The 20966-nt window shown below is 43.2% G+C and overlaps 2 protein-coding genes across 4 annotated transcripts in view; one reads left to right on the top strand and one right to left on the bottom strand.

Annotated features, from left to right (window-relative positions):
* The window catches only part of dctn1b (dynactin 1b), a 186280-nt gene that overhangs the window by 73083 nt on the left and 92231 nt on the right, over nt 1-20966 (bottom strand). The gene's annotated exons all lie outside the window — the stretch shown is intronic.
* On the top strand, nt 255-19985 carry loxl3b (lysyl oxidase-like 3b). 3 transcript variants are annotated; one of them, XM_070979756.1, is made up of 16 exons: nt 415-474; nt 3435-3779; nt 4784-4947; nt 6858-7075; nt 9177-9242; nt 10753-10809; nt 11664-11871; nt 12777-12957; nt 14928-15082; nt 15722-15892; nt 17246-17405; nt 17749-17992; nt 18192-18307; nt 18527-18663; nt 18843-18954; nt 19046-19985. In XM_070979756.1, exons 2-16 carry the CDS (start codon nt 3443-3445, stop codon nt 19117-19119), a joined length of 2400 nt encoding a protein of 799 aa, XP_070835857.1. In that variant the 5' UTR covers nt 415-474; nt 3435-3442; the 3' UTR covers nt 19120-19985. The 3 variants fall into 3 exon arrangements, with proteins under 3 accessions (XP_070835855.1, XP_070835857.1, XP_070835856.1); XM_070979754.1 differs by lacking the exons at nt 9177-9242; nt 10753-10809 and having other exon boundaries at nt 255-474; XM_070979755.1 differs by lacking the exons at nt 9177-9242; nt 10753-10809; nt 15722-15892 and adding an exon at nt 16521-16676.

Raw genomic sequence — 20966 nt, 5'->3', positions numbered from 1 at the left:
TTTTACAAGAGGCTTATCTGCAGCTGTTTTTTTCCGGCTGTAAATCTGCGGACACGTCGTTCCTTGACAGGCACGTAGCCCCCGTCTGAAATAAATGAAATTCACGTTTTTTGGCGTTATGCAAGCGAAGACAGCCTGTTACAGAACCATCCATGAAAGAGTTAGTGTCTTTCCAGGGAATAAATCCAGCCCACTTCAGCCTTGCAGCCTCCTCCTCCTCCGCCTCAGTGAGGGCTGCACAGCTGGCAATTTGCAGACCGTAACGCCGTAAGGAGTAATTGGCTGCTGGGTGGACCACTGCCCCGCAAATTGGACCCGTGTTTGATGAAGATGAATTAGCACAAGTAGTGGAATATTAATTTATCTTTTGTCTTCGGGGGGTACAGTTTATCCACCTCTGGATCGCCAAAAGTGAAGACCCAGCTGCCCCCCTCCACTGGAACCGTTATAACCTCCTCATACTAGAAACTTAAGGTAAGGCAGATTTGTTAATAGTTTCAGTTTTTACTGACCCAGATAAGGAGAAACACAGGGTTGAAAACGTGCATCTTGATGTGCTTGAACAGTTAAACTCCTTCATTTATGAGAAGAAAATACCAAACTACATGTAAAACTCTGTCTGCTGTATCTCGGTTCTGCTTTAATACCTGTGAGGCAGCTTTGTCGTGTAAAGTAGCTTCATGCAAACTCAAGCCATCTGCAGCTGTGTGTCTGTTCATGAGATCTGTTCAAGTAAAACTTCACTTTTAGGATGCTGAATACTGGAGATGAGAAAGGAATGCTGCATCAGGAAGCAGCAAAATACCCCCAAAACCAAATGTTGACTTGGAAAAATAGTTTGAGGTGTATTCACAAGAATCCCTGCTGCCAAATATCTGGCGTACAAGTTGGAGCTATAGCTATTAATGGCACTTTGTATCTTACTAATGCTTTATAGCTCATTTAGACACCATAGAACAACATTTGGGTTGTTTTTGGATGATGTTTTCTATGGTAATCAACATATATAATGATTTCGTACATTCATTTGAATCAGCTGTCACCCCTGCAGTTTAAAATCTGTATAAATTGTTCATATATGGGTTTTGATCTGGATGCTCTGCAGCTGTTTTCCAGAAGATAAGTGGTGAATGGGTTCATTGGTGGGAGTTTTCTGATTTCGCAAAGAGCTAAATGGACAGAGCAAGTGTCATGCAGAGACTGATAAACAGCAGCCAAGAGCAACCCAAGAGTTGTTCTTCTCAGGAAGAGGTGCTGTTAAATTTCTCTCTTGAGTCAGGAGACGATTGCATCTCTGCGTTATGGTTTCCAACTGGACTCCTTTCACAAAACGGTTTGGTGGAGAAAGCCAACAAACCCTAATTGCACTTCCTCAGAATTTCGAGGAAATGTTTGACCACCATGTGCTTCTATTTTGAGCAACTGTAGTTTTCTTTTTTCCTTCTATATATTTCCGTCTACATCTGAGACGTATCCCTCACTGATCATCTGTAATGCAGCCTCGTCCATCAGTCGTACTCTGCCTTTGATGTGGCTCTTGCTCACGTTGACTGGTTTAGGTCTAAAGTTTCACATAGTGCCTCTGAGGTCAACAACGTGTTGCAGCACGGGAGGAAAGTCTTCTCTGTTACCCAAAGAACTTTCATTTCCAGTTTATTTCAGACTACCACAACAAGGTGCAGACCTCTGGTAGTGATTAGCAAACATATTCAAAGTTGTATGTGTGATTGTGTGTGTTTTGGTGGGAATGTGTGCATGTTGTGTCTCAGGACAAGACTTTGTGATGACCAAAGTGTTCTGTATGTTGAAGCGAAGTGCTGATCCAGAGAACTGCTGCCTGGTTGATTTGAGCCTTTCACAAGACCTGATCCATGAGCACATTGGTATGGAGTGTCCCTGCTTCAGTGAGGGACGAGAGAGGAAGAGAAACAGTTCAATGTGTGTGAGAGAGAGACTTTTGGCTTGAATTAGGGTTGATTCATAACTGTTGGCCTTGTCATTCAAAACAGATATTTGCCAGGCTGTGCTGTGGGATGTTATGGAGCTTCCTCATAACCAAAGCCACAAAATCATCAGTTTTTATGTAAATTATGAAATAATCTTTCATAGACTGCATAATATAGTTTGTTTATTTAATCAGTGGTCCACAGTGGTTGTCAATGGGCCAGTCTTCTTTACAGGACAATTCCAGCTAATTTAATTTGAGTTATGTTAATGTACTTACAAAAGTTATTGCTGATGGATGGAGTCGTGGTGAGTTTGCTGCAGTGAAGTCACATGAGAGGTCAGGTGATCACACAGGTGAACAGATGTGAACAGCAGTACAACTGAGAGCGAGTGCACCTGAAATATTGGTAAAAATCCCTAATAGTACAGAAAAACTGTGTATATGCAATGATACGGCGAGTACAGGAGGTCCGGAGTAAGGAGTCAGTGTGTAAACTGTGCCTTTAAAATCCCCTGCTGACTAGAGCTTAGTATGAACGTGTGTGTCCCTCCATACACTGTGAAATCGGACTCAGACGACGCAGTCATTCTCAGACATGTTTTGGAAAGGCCACGTTCAGGTTGTGGTTTCAGTACAAACACATCACACTACTGTATCTGTCTCTCTGGAGGAACAGCCCCCCACTCGCTAAAAGCTAAGACGGAGCGTAGCCGTCAAGTTATCAATAGCAGGCCTATGTTAACATTCAGTACCTACCAGAGCTGTACAGGAAAGGTTTAAGGGAGCAGAGTGAACGTTCTGTAGGGAAGAGGCGGCTTATTTTAGCAAGAAATGTGCATAAATATTAACCCAGAGGAAAATGTTGTGAATAATACTGATGTCTTCTCAATAAAAACAACAATAGCACATTGAAAGAAAGTGGAGAGAAAGGCCATAAAAAGGATAAACATAGTGTAAAAGTGCAGCTGTTAATTTCATAAATATAAACATTTATGTCAATGAGGCCGACACTTCCTCAAACCTTCCCTGTTATACTTTCCCCTGTCAAACAGTGTCCAGATGGTTTGAATCAAACTGCTGGAGCAGCTCTACACTCTTACATCAATCCTACTAACATATCCTGGCATATTTTCACTTCACGGTTTTTAACCAATAGCTATTTATGAAATACATTAGATGTATTGTGCTTCAAAACACTGCTGTGAATCCATTTCCATCCATTTTCTGGTTAGAAAAAATGAAAGTGTCTTCTTACAAAATATTATAAATATTATTAGAATGTGCAGTCGTGCTTTACTTGTAATAAAACATAAACAGTTGTGTGCACAGAGTCTCACTGGGACAAAAATGGAAATGTGGCACCACCATTGTATGCAGGGTCACAGGTCTTTGAGTCCATTTTTTCCTTGAAATCACACCAGTCATTGTATTTGAACACACGCCCTCAGATTCATCTTGACATTGTTTTCTTTTTCTTCACGTGCAGCTGACGTCATGGAGAAGTCAGGATGCAGGCAACAGTTACCATTCAGCCTTCTGTTTGCGTTGTGGTTTACTTGCTGTTTGGCCCAGACTACACCATCAAACACAGCCACACCGGCACCCACGCCATCCCTGTCCCCCAAGCCCCAGACCGAGCGGATAAAGGTGAAACTGACCGGTTTCCCACGAAAACACAACGAAGGTCGGATAGAGCTTTTCTACAAGGGAGAGTGGGGAACCATCTGTGATGACGACTTCTCAATAGCCAACGCCAACGTGCTCTGTCGCCAGCTGGGCTTCGTCTCAGCCACAGGATGGACCCACAGTGCTAAATACGGCAAGGGCCAAGGTACTGTAAGAGTGACCTCTCTGGTTTAACACTGTGTGTTCTGCACATGGGCATTAGTGTTCAAAATGTTCTGACATAAGTTGCCTTCACAGAATTCTGTGTCAGTAATAAGGAGTCTAAACTTTGACAGTTATAGGTGGTAATTTCCACCTATGCTGTAATCCAGGTTAAAGCAAATACTTGAACAATGTGGATTATTATAATCACATTCAAAACCACGCTGGCAGTGTGCCTCTAAGGATGACAGTGTTGGTCTGTCAGATATCTCAACATCTGCTGTGTAGATCGCTCCTGGTTCCCAGACATTGAATCCTAATGACTTTGGTGATCCCCTGACTTTCCTCTCGCACTGCCAGCAGGTTGACATTTGTGCTTTGGAGTGAAATATCTTAGCCATGAATTTCCACGAAATTTGGTCCATTCATGTTGCCCTCTAACTAAATCATTATTGAGATTACTACCAGGTCTGAATTTCAATTGTCTAATATTTTGGGTTATGACAGAATATTTGTAAAACTAATAACCTTCACATCAGCCTCAGTTGTATTTTTTTGTGCTAGTTAGCAAATGTTAGCATGCTAACATGCTAAACTAAGATGGTGAGCATGGCAAACATTATACCTGCAACATATCATTGTAACTGTGAGCATGTTAGCATGCTGACAAAAATATTAATGAAATAGTTTCACAACGGACCATTTGATTCAGCTTCCAAGCCACCCCAGTTGCCTCAAAACTCAAAAAATTATCAAATTTATTTCATTTTGTAATAGCAGAAATTCTCAAATTTATTAGGAATGATTTTAAACATATTGAACTGCATCTGTATTTTAGGTTTATCTTCTTCAGCCTCTTGTTTAGAATAAGTGCAGCTGTGGAGCTGCCATTCGTTCCCAGAGCACCAGTGTTACAGGGAATAAGTGTCACTTCCAGGCCTGCACTGATTGCTTTCTGCAGGCCTGGGAGTGTGATGGAGCCACACTGACAGTCTGCTGTCTGTCCAGGGAAAATCTGGCTGGACAACGTGCTGTGTAACGGGGGTGAGAAGAGCATTGAATTCTGCAGGTCTCGCGGATGGGGCAACAGTGACTGCACTCATGACGAGGATGCCGGAGTTGTGTGCAAAGACGAGAGGATTCCTGGATTTGTGGACTCAAACGTTATTGACGTAAGTCGCTGAACTGCATTTGAAGAGATTTTGTAATTTTGTGGCTGTAAAAATTCTCTTCAGAATTCATTAAGAAGCTGGTAAAAGACCATAAATGTTTGCATTCACGCCCTGCTGCTCCACAGCCTATAGACTGTATGATTTAACCCACATGGAAGACATTCAACGCCTCCGTGTGACGCCACCTGTAGCTGCCACACACATGGTGCTGGTTAGCTCTGCTGCTCAGTGCCATGTGTCTGAGTCTGTTGGTGCTGGGGTGATGCAGTGAGTGGAAAGCTCTCTGAGTAAACCTGGCATACCTTCCAGAACTGAGTGCTGCAAGCTCCTTTGTTTTTGTGGGGCTGTGGAGAGGAGCAGGGTCGCGACCTCAGGGTCGCCGGTTCAGATGTGAAATCCTGCTGTCAGCAGCAGCTCACGCTAAGGGTTTAGTATATGGGTAAATCTTAAAGGACTAACTCTTCCAAAGACAACAATTAAACTAGAAAGTGCAGTTTTTTAACGCTGCTCAGTTCACTCGTCAAATACTGTAAGTCTGTGTTTGATTAGTAAACATTGCTGTTGAAAAATCCCAATGCCATTTTCCCAGCGTTTGTGCGCTAAAAGCAGTTGAAGTCAGACTGTCTGTATGACGCTCCAAACCTCAGCTCATACTCATACTGAATTATGTTGTAGTGTAAACAGAGGAGTATGAAACCTGTGCTGGGGTCCGATCGCAGTACTTGATATCAGCCAGATAATTTCCGTCCGAACCAGACAGATATAGAGTGTAATGCATCTCAGTTTCCATCTTTTGTCTTAATCATGAATAGTGAACAGTAAGTAGATCTATATATAAGCTCCTAATAAATGCCCTAAATGTAAATAATAGTCTATTTAATCTCATGATTATATGTGGAAAGACAGTCAGTGATACTGACTTGTCAAGCCGTGTTCTTTGCGCCCTTTAGTGAGGAGGCACTTCACTCCCACCACCTCCAGCAGAACCACTGGTTTGTACTTCATGTACTCTCAGGTGGGAACAATGGCTGAGTGAATGAAGCAGAGTGTTTCTAAAAAAGCCCAAGTGCGCTCAGCAAACTCTCCCTGGAAAAATAAAGATTGAAGCTGTTTCCAGCTGGTCGTCATTTTCCATTTGTCCTCTTTGATGTCCATCTGTGTCACCAGCTGGTCCGAGGCGAACAAGGTTAGACCGCGGATCAACGGAAACAGCTTGAATGATTGGATGAGGTGTCTCTGTCACACAAAGGGATCTTATGACAAGAAGTTTCAGAAGAATAAGTCGGCGGACTTTCAGATGCATGACTGCTCTCCCTATTTCTGCCTGTTGCTGCGAGTCAGGCTCATTCAGATGCAGCGTCCAGACTTCAGTCTGTGACCACAGGCAGTTTTTTTTCCAAATAAACCACAGTGGAAGTGAATCATTGCAAAGCTGGCAATCAGAGAGAGTCACGTTTACCACTAATGAGCCATTAGTGAGAGGATTAGACCTAAATTACTCTGCGTCTTAGCTGTGACTCAGTGTTTAGTCTGCTCCTCAATCAAGAGTCGTGCACACGTGAGATTGTCTGTGTGCATGCATGCATTAGTATGATTATTATAAAGAAAACGACACCTATGATGATTTTCAGACAGCTAAAGCCTTCAAATATCAGTGTTTGATTTTGAAGAAATCTACAGTAAGAAATGTAAAAGAAGACTTACTTTGTAGGATATTAAGAGTTATATAATGATTTAAGTACAGAGGAAAGGGAAGTCAATCAATGAAGCCCACTGATGACACATTTTGCATTCATAGTCAATTAATTCTCCACAAATGAATAGATTCAGATTGTACAATTGGAAGCAAATTTAAACCAGGAATTAAAATTCCATTTCAATTTAATTGAGAAATGCTTTTTTCCGAACAGGCTCATGTCGATGAGAACAAGATAGAAGAGGTGCGACTCCGGCCGGTGGTCCCTTTGGCCAGGAAGAGGCAGCCCATCACAGAAGGCGTGGTGGAGGTGAAGCACAGAGACGGCTGGGTGCAGATCTGCGACCTGGGATGGACGATTAAAAACACGCGTGTGGTCTGCGGCATGCTGGGATTCCCACATGAGAAGAAAGTCAACAAGAACTTCTACAAGTAAGTGAAACGCTCGGCGTCAAGCAGCACAGAAAGGTTTGGACTTCAGGGTTCATGTTTATCAAACCAGACTGTGAGCGTTTATGACACAGGAAAGCAAAGGACAAGAGAGGCAGTCTCAGCTGTCCTTACACCATTACTCCAACGGGCAGACTTTCATTTTTCGGCTTTGTTTCCCAGCATCAGCAGTGGGAATTAGGCCACTTAGCTTCGTGGCTGCAGCTTTCTCATTCGCTCAGGATGGGATGTTTGTCGCAGCCTGTTTGACATTCCCGTGGTTTCAGTCTGTAAAGCGAAGTGGCAGCACTTTGACCAAACCACAGGCAGGATCTTAGTCTTTGTTCGGTAAAGAGTGGACATTATAGGAACAGCTGTTTACTGCAGACTTTCTCTGTCTGTCTGCCAGAACTGCAGCTCGACGACGAAGCACAGTGAGCCTCTGACTGCTCTGCTTCTCATTTCTTCCTTCAGAGGATGTTTTTGTTGTTTGTTTTCTGTGGATAAACAGAAGAGCCCTTTTGTGTGTGTGTGTGTGTGTGTGTGTGTGTGTGTGTGTGTGTGTGTGTGTGTGTGTGTCCTGGTCGGGTCACATATTTCATGTTCTCGGTCTGTGTTCATTACTTTGCAGAGGAAGCTGAAGAGCGATTATTATGACTTCCTGCAGAGATGGAAAAGTATGAAGCAGTCTGTGATTTGTCCCATGTGTCTCCACATCTGCAGGGCTTTGATTGGCTCAGTGTGAAAATCAAAGAAATCTGCATCCAAAGTGTGAAAAAAAACCAGCTGAAGCAATTATCAACGACAGATTTGATTACCGATTTATCTTAAGTATGTTTAATCAGGCAAAAATGTCAAGCTGTGAGGATTTGATGCTTGTTTAATTTAATTTTAAATGGAGTATTTTTGAGTTTTGGTCTGTTGGTCAGAAAATATAAGACGTTTAAAGACATTACCTTGGGTTTTCAGTTCTTGTGATTGGCATTTTTGACATTTTTAATTTGCCAATTATTTTCAAGTTAATCATTTGATCTATAACGTGATATGAAAAAGAGGAAAAACAGCAAATCCTTCCAGTTTAGAAGCCGCTTTTTGTCAATTAATCATCTAATTGTTTCAGCGCTGAATAAAAATAGTTGTAGTGTTAAATTATGAAGCAGTAGATTACAATGATTACAATGAAGATGAAAATCTTAATACACATTAAATTCATTCAACGTGGGCATGAATTATCGTGGGGTAGAAATAATAAGCAGTACTGGATAGTTGGACATTGGACTCTTGGACTCTCCGACCTCCACTGTCTCCTCCCAGTTTGTCCTTCCAGTATGACTGCACACATTCCTGGCTGCGCTCCAGCTGAAGCCGTTTCATTCATCCCCTGCAGGCGGTTCACAGTCGTATGACGGGAAATGTGTGTTTTCTCTCAAATGTGTGTGAAGGCTGAGACTCAGGGGAACGGTCCAGGGTTTGGGGTGGGGGGATGGGCACGGGACGTTGGTTGGTCTCATAATGCACAGACAACAATGACTGGAGTGAAGCCAGCCTGCGCACAGTCAAACTGTTCTGTCGTCAGGTCCTCCGTCCCCTTCTGTGAGGCAGGAGGACTGAAGATGGACAATCATGGAGCTTGGTCATAAAGGTGTTTTGAAGGCAGATACATACAAACAGCCGTATACTACAACAGACTATTTACTGATTGCACATTAATTTTGTTATTGTTATCAGTTTATATTAAACCTAGACTGGCACCAGTAGCAGAAATCAAAAATACCCACTGGAGCAGCACCAGCCACAAACAGGTAGACACTGGGCTGCTGTAGCTGCTGAATGAGACTCAGATGGCCGCTGTCCTGCTGAATCCTGAATAGTTGGAATAGCTCTGTAATGGTGATGGTGTGTTGGTGTTCTGAAGTCTGTAACATAATATACAGGAGACTTGTGGAATGTCCAAAATGTTATTCACCGCTGACCCTCCAGGATTTTTCCTTAAAGACACTCATATAAGTGTGCAGCCCACATACAGAGTGTGTGTGTTTGTGTGTGTGTTTGCATGCAGTCTCTCTCCTGTATGTGATGGAATTTGGCTGTCTCACTGTTGCAGACGTCTGAAAAAGCGAGCGGCTGAGAGGGTCTCCAGGCCAAAGGTTAATGTTTCAGCCGGTGGAAGGTACACTGGGAAAACCCACCGTCCACCTCCGTCTGCACTGTTTACTGTAGTCCTGACAGTGGGTTTCCTGTTGGAGTAGACCATAACCATTTAGCTCCTGTTTCTAGCTGTTCAACCACTTCCCCTCTCTGTAATATCATATTATTATGATGTGCAGTGTGTGAATGGGTTGAGTATTTTTATTTCATCCTGGTGAAACTCACGGTTGCCTTGTGTTGAGGTTTAGTTTTTTCTTCTCATTTCTCCAGTTTCGTCTTTCTCTTTTTAACTGACACGGCACAGATTTTAAAACACTGACCTCAACAAAAGAAATTCAATATCTATCGCACAAATCATGTCTAGTTAGAATGGTTAATAGGTAGAGTAAATGTACACATAAAGTTAATTGGGGATTGTGACCTTCTGAGGCCCTTCATCAGTCTGTGCTGTGTCAGTGACTGGGCCTTAAGCTCTCCACAGAAAACTGGTCCTTCAGTCCTTTTTAGTCTAATTCAACAGCTGGAAATCCCATTTCCCACAGTGGCATGCTTTTCAGAGGAGGTCGGTAACTTTTCACTCCGGGTTCTTCAGCTAAGAAGTCGCAGGCCTGAGTCTCCTGAATCCACATGACAAGAAGTGATCTGTGTCTGGTGGAATCTGCAAGTGATTCACAGTGATTGTTTTAGCTTGCTCAGAGTGTCAGAGGAGCCACACTGACACTCCAGATTTGTTAAAACAATATAATAATCATTTGCAGATTGGAGATGACTCAGGTCTGGACCAGAATAACACAATGTGTGAGGCTGTTTTTTTACAGTGAAACTGCACATTTATTCTAAAACCTGCACTAAAAAGCTGAAGAACCCACTAACATAGACCGTATGTGATTCGAACCATGTATCGTCGTGCTTTGACCTCTAACTTAAAAGCAATGCCCGACATCAAACAAAATCAATGTGGAAACAAGAGGTTCACATTGGCCACGACCACAGTAGGAGTGTGTGTACTAACAACATGTTAATGATCATGCTTTACATGTCATACACTATGTGGCCAAAAGTATGTGGACACCCAAACACTACACCTGTTAGCTCTAGTTCCAGTTCATCCTTAAGGTGTCGGGTGGGGTTGAGTTCAGGTGATGTAAGAAAATGTGCGTCCACACACTTTTGGTCATGCAGTGTATATGAGCCTGATGAAACGTGATGAAATAACTAATGAATGTCTAAATGTTAAGTGATTTAAGTCTTTGTCACATTTGTGTTTGTTGTCATTTACATGCATTTAAAAAGGATGTGTCACTTTCAACGAATTTGGGACTTTTGAGTACAACAAGCACACTGGGAAATATATATTAAGTGCTGACAACTGAACTGAACAGCCGTGTTGAAGGAGGCGCATCCTTTTGATGTGATTAACAGCAGTGTTTAACAGAATTGTCCATCATGTAGCCTTTGTTATTAGAATATTTCACTTTGTCACCTCATTTTCTTCTCCTAACTGCGCAGTCTAACCCATGTTTACCTTGCAGGCCGACATCCAAAGCTAAAGCTAACTCTAAGTCTAAACAGAGCAGCCCTGGCAAAAGGTAATCTGAGGATAAACAGTTCAGAGGGTAAATTCAAGCTGTCTGAAAAGACCCACACACATGCTGCTTCCACAGACAAGTGCCACATGAACTGATAAGAACATCAGGCAGATTGGCCAAAAAATGTTGGATGTTCCCAAGAGTGGAAAAAAGTGTTTCTCTGAGCCACATCCATCCCTCCAGTGTAAGCACCTGCTGTCCACATGTGGCCAGTTAGAAGGAACATCCATGCCTTTCAGAAAAAAAGCTGAGCTGCATCCAACAAAAGACAAAGTACTAATGTAATGGATGTGCTGAATAGTCTAGCACCGTATGTGCTTGTGCTTGTACTATGAAAATTATTCTGTTTTTCTTTACAAAGAGCCCACTGTAGAAAGTTAAAGGAATACTGACAAAGTTTGGTAAATGTTCATTTTTTTGCCTTAAGTTAAAAAATGAGATTGATACCACTCTCATGTCTGTACGCTAAATATGATGCTACAGCCAGTAGCCAGTTAGCTTAGCTTAGCATACAGACTGGAAACGGGTGGAACAATTAGCCTGAGTCTGTAAGGCATCAAGATTGGCCTACCAGTAGTTTGATACTAAGATTGGTTTAAAACAAATATGCACGAAGTTAATGCGATGTAACGTTAATTAGTGTTAATTATTGAGTTTTAGAGGCAGATTTCATGACATATTGGACACAGCTAGACTAGCTGTTTCTCCCTGTATCCACACTTTGTGCTATTTGATGCTACGCAGTTGATGGACACTGTTCCCACACAATGCTCACAGCTGGAAAAACACTAGCATTGTGGGTGTTTCTAATGTTTCTGTCATTACAGTCCTTGGCCTGTCTCTGCTCCCCTCAGGTTGTATTTGGAGCGTCAGAAGAACTACTTCCTCGTTCACTCTGTGGCGTGCACGGGCACAGAGGTCCACCTGGCAGCCTGCCCCCTGGAGTTCAACAAGCCAAACGCGACCTCCACCTGCGCCGGCGGCATGGCGGCTGTGGTCAGCTGCATGCCGGGGCCGCTCTTCATGCAGAACAGCGGCTTGAAAAAGAAACTTAAGATTTCGGTAAAGTAGTTTTTATCTTAAGGGCTCAAATGGTCTTTTTCCACAGCCGACATTTTGACTTCACATGTGTTACTAATAACCATAACAGTGGCTCTGTTCTAGTCAAGAGTGCCATGACGGTGTGACAGTGAGCCAGCACGAACTCAAGCAGCTAAATGGCATTCAGCCATCTTTAATTTTATTATTTTGACCTGTGCTTTTTCTGCTGTGAAGTGTCAAAATGTCCTCTGTGAAAAGAGATTTAGTACGAGATCTGAGCACAGTTTGGATCTTTGGTCACATGATTACGTTGTGAAACGTGTTTGAACCCTCCAGATAAAGCTCAGTCCTGTAACGTTCACATTTCTGTTTTCCAACATGACAAATACTTGAAATGTTTGTATTTTTTTGGAATGGATACAGTCTAAATGAAGGATTTTACATTTTGTAAACTTATCTCATTACACAGTTAGTACAACTAATTAGCAACCAAATACCAACTGCAAACTCAACCACTTTAAGAATTCATTTGTTCCAACCTCCATCAAATTCCTGAACAATGCTGCTTGAGGCTGATGATCGTGCAATAACTTTTACAGTGCTTTTATTATGGTGATCTTTTAGCATATGTTTTATATATTGGTGTATGTATGTGTTGTGTGTGATGTTATGGGATATGTGCAATACTGTTGTGTAATTGTTGTTGTTGTATGCCTGGTGATGTATTGTGTCTGTCTGTTGTTGTCATTGTGGCTGTCAAGGCATTTATGGCACAGTTGCTGAGTCCAAGACAAATTTCCCCAAGTGGGACAATAAAGTATATTGTATAATTAGCCAACAGTAGACCATTTCCTGGTCAGATTACCATTGACGCCTGCCAGGCTGCTCAAAAGACTCATAATTTTATTTGTCTGCTTGCTGTCTAGACCAACGTGAGGCTGAAGGGAGGTGCCAGGGTGGGCGAGGGTCGCGTGGAGGTGCTTAAGAACAACGAGTGGGGAACGGTGTGTGACGATCGCTGGACCCTTCAGTCAGCCAGCGTGGTCTGCAGGGAGCTCGGCTTCGGCAGCGCCAAGGAGGCTCTCACCGGAGCCCGCATGGGACAAGGTCAGGAAACAAAGGCTTGTGCCAACACAAAGAGAGGTTGAAAGGTTTGGTAATTACGATGATAAATTAACAACAGTTCTCGTCTAAGAAGTCTCTGACAAGGTTTTTCATTTTCATGGTTTAAGGTTGACGTTGATCCAGTGTGCCTCATTTGTCCGCTGGCTTGTTAATCAAAATGTTCATGTAGTGCATTTTGATTGGAAGTAAAGAATCAGACAGAACAGCCTTAGAGATGTAGCGTTAATATAAATAATGTCTCGCGTGACAATAATGTTGATCCCTCAGTCGATTACGTGCTGTGCATCAAATCCCTCAAGCTGTCTTCAGACTGGACTTCAGCTGTCTGTCTGCAGCTTATCTGTCAGGTCATCTCTTCACCCCAAAGTCCACATTCCGACATGGATTCCTCATTTGGAGATGATTTTGATAAGTAATGGAATGTTGTGTGTGAAGAAACAGAAGAAACACAGACAAATATGCTGTTCATTTCTGACCAAGGTATTACAATAATAGACAAACCTCAGCGCATCACTTCCATCTATCCTTTTTCACAAATACAAGATAACACCCTGCCCCAGCATATGTCAGGCATTTTTTACAAATGAAAACCATGTGTGTTAACCCCCCTTTCATGTGAAAATTAGGCACTTAGAAGTCCAGCTTGTGTTTGAGTCACATGGCCTCCACTTAAGTAACAGTAAATCTTAAAGAGAGATCAGCTTATTCATTTTCTTGCCTTAAGTTAAATAATTATCTTGATACCACTCTCATGTCTGTATGCTAAATATGAAGCTACAGCCAGTTAGCTTAGCTTAGCTTAGCTTAGCTTAGCTTAGCTTAGCTTAGCTTGCAGACTGGAAACGGGTGGAACAATTAGTCTGGCTGTGGAAGGTATCAAAATTTGTACATATAAAGCAATGAAAACCCCAACAAGTGAAAATATCAGTCTTAACTAACAGAAATACAATAACAATCGCATTAAAATTTAATACCTAGACCACATAAAATAAATAAAGTTTGACTTTTTCCCCAGAATGTGTGATAACTCTGCGCTTACCAATAAAAATGATCATGCAACTCTGCAATCATAAACGTGAGATTTTCCTGTCTCTACCGTCCGTCTCATATGAGTGAAAGCAGCGTTAGTGAAGAGTATGACAGCATGAGGAAGGTCACAGGAAGTGAGAGACTGCTGTAAATAATGACAGTATGTGAAAGCATTGAGCCAGCGCTGCCATAAGTGCCAGCTCAGTATTACAGTATTTCTCTCAGTGTGTGTTCCTCATTAGTGATTCTCCTCAAGAACATGTGTGTAGTTTTTGGGTAAACTACCCTGAGATTCCACTGAAGACCAAACAAGCAGCCCTTTGAAGGGCGCCGGGCGGGGACGTCTGCTCTCGTGTGTGCACATTATGATTTCCACCACAGAGGAAGTCGGCGGAGGAGCTTCATCACAAAATGTCTTTGAGGCAGCAGCAGCATACCTGCTCTGTGCTCAGATGGATGTCAGACCACCGCTGGGCTGAATCAGGCCAAGAAACATTCCTCAACGTCACTGAAGTCGGAAACGAGCGCCGCTGAAGGAATTCCTTTCACAGAAATTTCGTAACACAATCACCTCATGGTGCTGTGACTCGAGGTGATGGAGCGAGAGTTTAGAGGGTGAATGTAAAGCAGAGTGTCGCTGACAGACAACATGCACGCTCAGCAAACATGCCTCAGGTCAAAATGTGAGCTGCAGATGCATCAACATGCGTCTTCAGATAGTTCTGTCTGTTGATATGATGAAAATCACCTGTGACATTTTCATGTCAATCACTGTCTGTTTTGCTCTTTTTGCACAGGACCTCTGCCATTAAAATACCTAAATATGCAAAAGAGAAGGAAACACTGCCAGCTTGTTTGCATTCGTACCGTTAGCGAGCAGTTTTGTTTTATTGAAAGCTTTAAGCTGCTGTCTGTCCGTGCAGGATTGGGTCCGATCTACATGAACGAGGTGAGGTGCCTCGGCCAGGAGAAGTCCATCTGGAACTGCCCCTTTAAAAACATCACATCAGAGGACTGTCAGCACATGGAGGACGCCGCTGTCCGCTGCAACGTGCCCTACATGGGCTTCGAGAACTCGGTCAGAGCTGAACCTCCTCACTAAAATGTTTCATCTTGAAATTGTGCTGTTAGAATAAGTTATTTATGCTATTATTAAACTATTTATTGCATCAGCCAGCACAGGAAATTATGTAGATTAGAATGAGTTGCATCAAATTTCTTTTTGGTTTCTTCTGCTTTGACTAATGTAGCGTAGGAGAGGACTTGAAAACTGGCTCCTTTTATATTGTTTTTATTGTATCATCCAATCACTTAGTTCTTTGCTGCTCTGGAATCTTTTGGTTTTCCCTAACATGTGAGATTTAGAGCTGATACTCACAGAAATCTCTCTTTTTCACTGCTGTCACAAAAACAGTATCATCATTAATTGTTACGTCTTTATCTTAGTTTTGCTGATACTTTTTTGGGACAACAGTGATTTCCTTTTAACACAGAGTATTTCTGGTTGTGCAGTTTGTGTCACCAGATCATACTCCTCCATGTTTCCAGTAGATACACACCGGCTGGACTGAGTGGGATAAAAACCAGTAAAGTAAATCTTAAATGTTAACCTTCAAGATTTCAGACCATCTGACAGATAAAAATGGAGTTTTTACCCGCCCAGCTCTTGTGTATCTACGCTCTGCTTTCTGGTCTCTAACCCTTCGGCCCCGCACAGATCCGGCTCACAGGAGGACGGACCCGTTACGAGGGCCGTGTGGAGGTGCTGAGCTCAGACTCTAACGGGACGCAGAGCTGGGGTCTGATCTGTGGAGAGACCTGGAGCACCAGGGAGGCCACGGTGGCCTGCAGGCAGCTGGGCCTGGGCTACGCTAACCAGGGCCTGCAAGTAGGTTATTAACACCCCTGAGGCCACGTTTCTGCAGCAGAGAGGAGCTGCTTTGACCTGTTGCCTTGTAGTATTTTTGACATATGCAAATATAATATACTGTCATGAACACCCATTTTTTTTCTCTATACGGAAAAAAGTCTCATTCCTGTCATTTCATTGTAGTAACTACATTTGGTTCTATGCATATATGTTCAAATATATTCAGTATTACTAAATATGTACAGCACACTGATACTGGTTATCAGAACTGGAAACACATTCACATGTATACCTGAATGTACTTGAACATGCATGCATGTATTAATGACAGTATATTATAAGGTCCATATGGAGTAGACATTTCTTTTCTTCTATGGAAGAACAGAACACTGTTTTGGTCTTTTCAGACAAAACAGACACACATGAAGTTTCTAATCAAACTCCAAATCCACTCACCACTAAAGCCAAGCGGTGACCTCATCTGGAAACCATGTTAATGCTCTCTACGCCTAGAAAAGTCTAACCAAACTGCTGCTTTAACAACACGTTGTCCACTGAGGACTGTACACGAACAGCGCTAGTTTCAGCCCAGAGACAGCACAGGAAGCGTGTCCCTTCACTGACTCCCAGCAGGGTATTTCTGCAGATCCGGATAGTGGGCGGCCGGAGCACTTATGAGGGCCGGGTGGAGGTTCAGGTTGGGTCCAAGTGGGGCACAGTGTGCAGCACAGGCTGGACCACAAAGGAAGCCATGGTGGTTTGCAGGCAGCTAGGGCTCGGCTACGCCATGCATGCCATCAATGTAAGTAGGCTTAAATGAAGAGATGTGTTCCACAGTGAGACATTGAACAAAACGTTTACATCATGAAGAAAACGTACACAGAGTGTCTGCTGTTAATACACGAACTACTGAAACTGATTTAGAGACTTAAAGACAAGGAAGGAGCTTCATGTACGTATCACATGAACTAATGTAAAGAATGCATTGATGGATTTTTCCTTAGAGGAGAAGTTTGAGCTTTGAATTTAGATTAAAAATAGCTGTTTTTTTTTAAAGCCTTTGCAAACGCAAAGTAGGTAACTGGAGTATTCATATTCAGCCTACAGTTACTTTTCTAGTGGTGTGGAAATGAGAAGCCGTCCACTAAGTAATATGATTGTTGAATCTGCACAAAGTTATTGTCGTGCAGCGATCGTAAACTCAGCATTACTCTGTGTCCTCAGTAAGCAGCCAATAATGAGTCATGGACATCTGTTTTTCAGCACAGCAACATCCCCCTGAACTCTGCACATCATTTCCTGATCGATGCACTTTCTTTGTTTTTGTTTGCACGTTTGTCCGTTTGCCGTCATCTTCGCCCCGAATCTAAGGAAACCTGGTACTGGGACAGCAGCAACGTGACGGAGATGGCGATGAGCGGTGTGAAGTGCACGGGGAATGAGATGTCTCTGAGTCAGTGCCAGCATCACAAAACCATCAGCTGCCAGAAGTCTGCAGCGAAGTTTGCAGCGGGAGTCATCTGTTCTGAAAGTGAGCGACCACAGCAGAAACAATGGAAACGTTTGAACAAACCTCAAGAGCCTAAAGAAAACGTACAATCACAGAAAGACAACAGAAAAGAATAAACCCAGCATATATTTAAGTGCTCAAAGCTCAATGAGAATTTCTGTGATGTAGCACAGTGGCCCTGATTCATTTCCCTGGTCATTTTCCCGTCCAGTGTGATCCGAATTGTTTAGCAGCTTTGAGATCATCTGTGCTGTATGAGGCCTTGTTGCTCATGTTGCAGTTCCACAAAAACAGATTTCTCTGATTTTGATTGATAATAAGGAACATAACTCGAGCCTAATCCTGCTCCTGCCCCTGTGCCCAGCGGCCTCTGACCTCATCCTGAACGCCCCGCTGGTCCAGCAGACGGTTTACATCGAGGACCGCCCCCTGCACATGCTGTACTGCGCCGCCGAGGAGGACTGCCTGTCCAAATCCGCGGCCAAGGCCAACTGGCCCTACGGACACCGACGCCTGCTCCGCTTCTCCTCCCAGATCCACAACATCGGTCGGGCCGACTTCAAGCCAAAGGCTGGGCGGCACTCGTGGGTCTGGCACGCCTGTCACGGGTAACGTTGTCACTGTTTAGATGAGCTGTTTGAGCCTACTGACAGCAGACTGGAGTTTTAATGATGGAGTGATCTAATTCTCAGTAAGCAGGGGTAACAGATCAGGAGTACAAGCAGGCAAATCTGACAGGAAGAGGTTAAAAAACTCAAAGGAATGAAGTTTACAGTGATGTGACAGTAAAACCTTGTGTTCATGCAGCCACTACCACAGCATGGATATTTTCACCCACTACGATCTGCTGAACGCCAACGGCACCAAAGTGGCAGAGGGACACAAAGCCAGTTTCTGTCTGGAGGACACGGATTGTCAAGAGGGTGAGTGTGACGCTTCAGAGTCAAACCACCGTCTTTTCATTTGTGTGGAGACAGAAATGAGGCATCGAGTCCTGAAGCAGAGCGACAGGTGGATTCACTAGTACATCTTAAAACATGGAAAAGTCAAAGTTACACATCATGAAGTTGTTCCACCTCATGTATTAAATGTACTTCGTTACATTTCTCCGCTGAACATCACCAAATCTTTCTGCCGCTCAGGTGTTTCCAAGCGGTACGAGTGCGCCAACTTTGGCGATCAGGGCATCACTGTGGGCTGCTGGGATTTATACCGCCACGACATCGACTGCCAGTGGATCGACATCACCGACGTCAAACCTGGAAACTACATTTTTCAGGTGAGCGTGTGTGACTGTGTCGAACACAGAGCAAATCCTGTCCAGTGAAAAGCACGTATCTCCAAATTCACTGATTCATAGTGTTTCTGATAAATGAAGTGTCTATGGGTTGAGATGATTCTCCTCCTTATTCTTAATCTGGATTATCTGGATGCATCGTCACAAACGTTCATCTGCAGGTTGTGATCAATCCAAATCACGAGGTGCCCGAGAGCGACTTCACCAACAACGCCATGAAATGCAACTGCAAGTATGACGGACATCGAATCTGGCTGCACAACTGTCACGTCGGTAAGAAGTAAAAAACACACAGATGTGGATGTTAATGCGGCGTCTTCTAAAACGTCTCTGCTTCATTCGCTGTTTCTTTTAATCCCTGCAGGTGATGCGTTCAGCGAGGAGGCAGAGAGGAGGTTTGAGAAATACCCCGGACAGCTGAATAACCAGGTCTCCTAATCAGCAGTCATTTTAACAGCAACATGAGAGCCAGACTGCAGGTTTAATGAGTAAAAACACACACAAACCTGTAGTTTTCAGTGGATTCCCCAACGTATCTCAGATAACGGAGTCGTGGAAGAAGCCGGAAGAATGTTCGCTCCGGTAAATATGTTGTATGTCTGAGTTATTATACTTGAATATTCAAGTGTTTTCTCTCTGGAGTTTCTTTTCTCAGTCTAATGTGAGCTAATGCTATATTTTTTATCACGAAATAGGATTTTATAAAGTCGGTCGTGCCGTCTGTGTGACACATGTACAGCCTTCTGTTGAATGTTCTGAGGTGTTTTTTTATAGCCAGCGTTTGTACTTGGAGCAGGCTGGTTCACAACTACCTGAGCTGTTAGCATCAACTATAGACGGGAGCAAATGCAGCTCTGTGCAGCTCTCACTGGTCTGAGTGCAGCTTCATACTGGGTATTATGGACAGACCAGACGGGCCTGCGGGTGCATCAGAGGATCATTGGCTCTGATAATGAACATGCTGCTCACAGGAAAAGGTTTCCACCTCAACCCCTGTTCACTTTTCCACCATCTGAACTGGTTTTGCTTCGCCTGCCTCCACGGTTACAGTATTTTGTGAATGTATTTATTGCTGATATCAAGGTGCTCAAGAACAACACTTGTTCATTAGCATTTTTGTACGTTTGAAGGGCTTTGGAGCCAGTTCGAAGCACCTTTAGCTTTAGTCTGTATGTATTAATGATAGTCATTTAGAGTCAGAGCATAGGTGTTACTGGGCAAAGACAAAAAACTACAATTACCTGAAGAATAGCTGTATGTATGCTGATGTAATCACACCCGCTGCACCGAATAAAAAGGAGAGGAATAATAACTGTGCTGCATCCCAGAGACTTCTTTCAGCAGAAGTGATTTTGTTTGAAGCCACGTCCTTGAACGTCCGAGATTCTCGACCTTCATGCATGCTGTTCGAACCGCGCCTCGTTTTCTGTCCTCTGAAATCATCCAGAGCTTCACAACAAGAACGCAAGATTAAAGGAAAGTCTGAAGAATGTATGTAATGTGGGGTTACAGAAATGTTTTCCCGCTTTCCTTTAATCTCGCCATGATAACAGTCTGCGTAACCCTAGATGTCATTTGTCCTCGTCTCATGCACGTCCAGCGCTGACCTTCATCACAGCCTGTCTTCGCTTCGCAGACGCAGTCATGAGGAATCACAACACTCAGACTGTGATTACTGTGCTGTTTGGAAGAGGATCCTGGTTCATCTGAAGCTGTAAAAAGAGGCCTGGTTTAAATAAGAGCTGGAACTGTAAGAGATGAAGTTGCAGACTGAGTGAATTCCTTCACCTCTGTTTCAGAAACACAGCGATTCAGGGCTATAAACGAATCACGAGGCCTCTGATCTTTACAGATCAGATGCGCTGACGGTTGTGAGAACAGCTGCTAATCTGTTACCTCTGATCTCAGCCTTTGCTGCCACGGTTGAACAATCCCATTAACCTCAGTTACCAATCGCATTAACCATGCGCGCTGCATTACAGCTCAAGCCACACCCTGTCAGATTGAATGCTGACACAGCAGAAATAACACGCCATTATTCTATAAGACTTCCACAACAAAACCACATGTAATTCCTCATTAGCTTTTAGAACATAATCCTCGTGCTTTAACTGTACAATGAGCAGGTTTAGGACAAGATGACGTCTTCACGTCTCGTTTTGTCCAACACAAACGCTCCTCTCCAAACCTTCAACTTAAACAAATAATGTTTTTGAGGAGACACAGATGAAGGATTTGAAATTAGCTTTAAAGGGAGGATTACTGAGGTGCATCAATGATGATCA

The sequence above is a fragment of the Chaetodon trifascialis genome, chromosome 14 (assembly GCF_039877785.1).
Source record: "Chaetodon trifascialis isolate fChaTrf1 chromosome 14, fChaTrf1.hap1, whole genome shotgun sequence".
NCBI classification, from domain to species: Eukaryota; Metazoa; Chordata; class Actinopteri; order Chaetodontiformes; family Chaetodontidae; genus Chaetodon; species Chaetodon trifascialis.
This window is presented reverse-complemented; position numbering and strand designations above follow the sequence as displayed.